Genomic DNA, 1,594 nt, shown 5'->3' with positions numbered 1-1,594 from the left:
GGGGGTATGGCACAGGGCTAGTTGAGGGGACGGCGCATGGCTGGAGCTGCTGCACGGGCGGCCGCGCCGGCTTCTGTGAGCACGTGCGATTTCTTGCAGCTCGTCGCCTTTGGGGGTGTGTGCTTGTTGCGCATCTTTTAGTGCATGGCGACTGCGCCGCGGACCACTACTTTCAGCTCTGCCCGTCGCGGCTGTGCGAGAGCGTGCGGGGCCCCATTTCGCCCCGCCCCCCTCTCTCCCCTCTTCACCCACAGCACACACCCTCACTACCTCACACATACACAAACACACACACACACACACATACACAGCACACACGCACATGTGCTTCATTCCCCCCGCCCGTGCCCCCTAAAGGTATGTGAGCGGCGAGACCCTGGTGGTGGACGGCGCCGCCTGGCTGCACCGGCCGCAGCTCGTGCCGCGGGAGTCGGTGTCACAGGTGTCGCGCCGCGTGGAGGGGACCAGCCGCAAGGTAGGGGTCGCGGGAGACGGCGGCGGCGGGGCTAGGAGCAAGCTGTAGCGGGGGCCGCGGAGGTGGGGGCGGCGGCGCCCCTGCGTGGTGGCATCTGCATGCAAAACGTGTAATTGTTTTTGGATCACGTCATGAGGTCGAGCCGCTGCGTGTTGGTTGGCGGGGCGCGGCCTGCCGGGCTCCTTGCATACAAGAGGTGCCGCAGTGTGCTGTTTGAGCTGAGCGTGCAGCGTTACTGCGTCTGCGCGTGTCCGTTCAGCGAATTGTCTGTGCCACGGGCCGCTCTCACCGGGGGCTTGGTTTGTGGAGTCAACGCAGGGCTGGGCAGAGCCCACAGGAGGGGGACCCAAAGCATGCTCACTTGTTACACAAGCATGTCCAGGGGCGCAGAAACGACAGAAAGCAGCTAAACAATTCACCAATTGATGAAACGACAAGTGTATAGTAAATTCAAATGAAACCACCGCGGCAGCTCGAACCCCTCTGCTCACTGCCGCCTGCCCATTGCGCGCGCCTGCGCGTCTGCCGCCCGCGCCGCGTCCGCACCCATTAGCCGGTCTAGCAGGCCGGCCACCTTCTCGCGCGCCTCCGGCGGCAGGGGCGGGTTCTGATGCTGCTGCTGCTGTTGCTGCCGCGCCGCCGCGAGCTGGGGTGCCCCGGGCGGCCCGCCGCCGCTCGCGCCGCCGCCGGCAGCGCGGCCGCCCCATGCCTGCTGCGTGCGCCGCAGCTGCGAGGGAGGCGTCCGAAGGAAGAGCGGGCGGGGGTGAGGGAACAACGACGACGGTGGGCGGGCCGTCTCAAGCTTGCCAGCGGTGACGCCCCCTGCGCAACTCTGCGCCCGCTCCACCACCAAAATGGGCCGCCCCAGTGTCCCTGGGGGACAGCCCCTCGCTGCTGGCGGTGCGCTGGGCTGCTTTGAAGCGGCGACAGGGCCCACGATGCCCGCCCATACCAGGGTTCGCAGCGGCGTTACCTGTCGCGGTCAACCCGCCACAAAGAGGCTTCAACCGCTTGGATAAAGGCAGCAGGGCCCCCTACATCCACTACACTCATTTTCCTCACGCACGTGCACGCACGTGCACACACACACACACACACACACACACACACACACACACA

General features: G+C 66.2%; 2 protein-coding genes across 2 annotated transcripts; one reads left to right on the top strand and one right to left on the bottom strand.

Annotated features, from left to right (window-relative positions):
* Positions 1 to 357: 357 nt before the first annotated feature.
* On the top strand, positions 358 to 523 carry MNEG_10346 (hypothetical protein; the record flags this gene model as incomplete). Its single annotated transcript, XM_014041185.1, has 1 exon — positions 358 to 523. A coding segment is annotated over one exon (166 nt), but the record flags the coding sequence as incomplete, so codon positions are not given.
* A 439-nt stretch (positions 524 to 962) lies between these two features.
* On the bottom strand, positions 963 to 1,528 carry MNEG_10345 (hypothetical protein; the record flags this gene model as incomplete). The annotated part of the gene is made up of 2 exons (XM_014041184.1): positions 963 to 1,202; positions 1,523 to 1,528. 2 exons carry the CDS (start codon positions 1,526 to 1,528, stop codon positions 963 to 965), a joined length of 246 nt encoding a protein of 81 aa, XP_013896638.1.
* Between the last annotated feature and the right edge of the window lie 66 nt (positions 1,529 to 1,594).

This window comes from Monoraphidium neglectum (assembly GCF_000611645.1).
Source record: "Monoraphidium neglectum strain SAG 48.87 unplaced genomic scaffold scaffold02278, whole genome shotgun sequence".
Classification (NCBI taxonomy): Eukaryota; Viridiplantae; Chlorophyta; class Chlorophyceae; order Sphaeropleales; family Selenastraceae; genus Monoraphidium; species Monoraphidium neglectum.
Note: the sequence above shows the minus strand (reverse complement) of the source record. Positions and strands in the feature narration are given on the sequence as shown.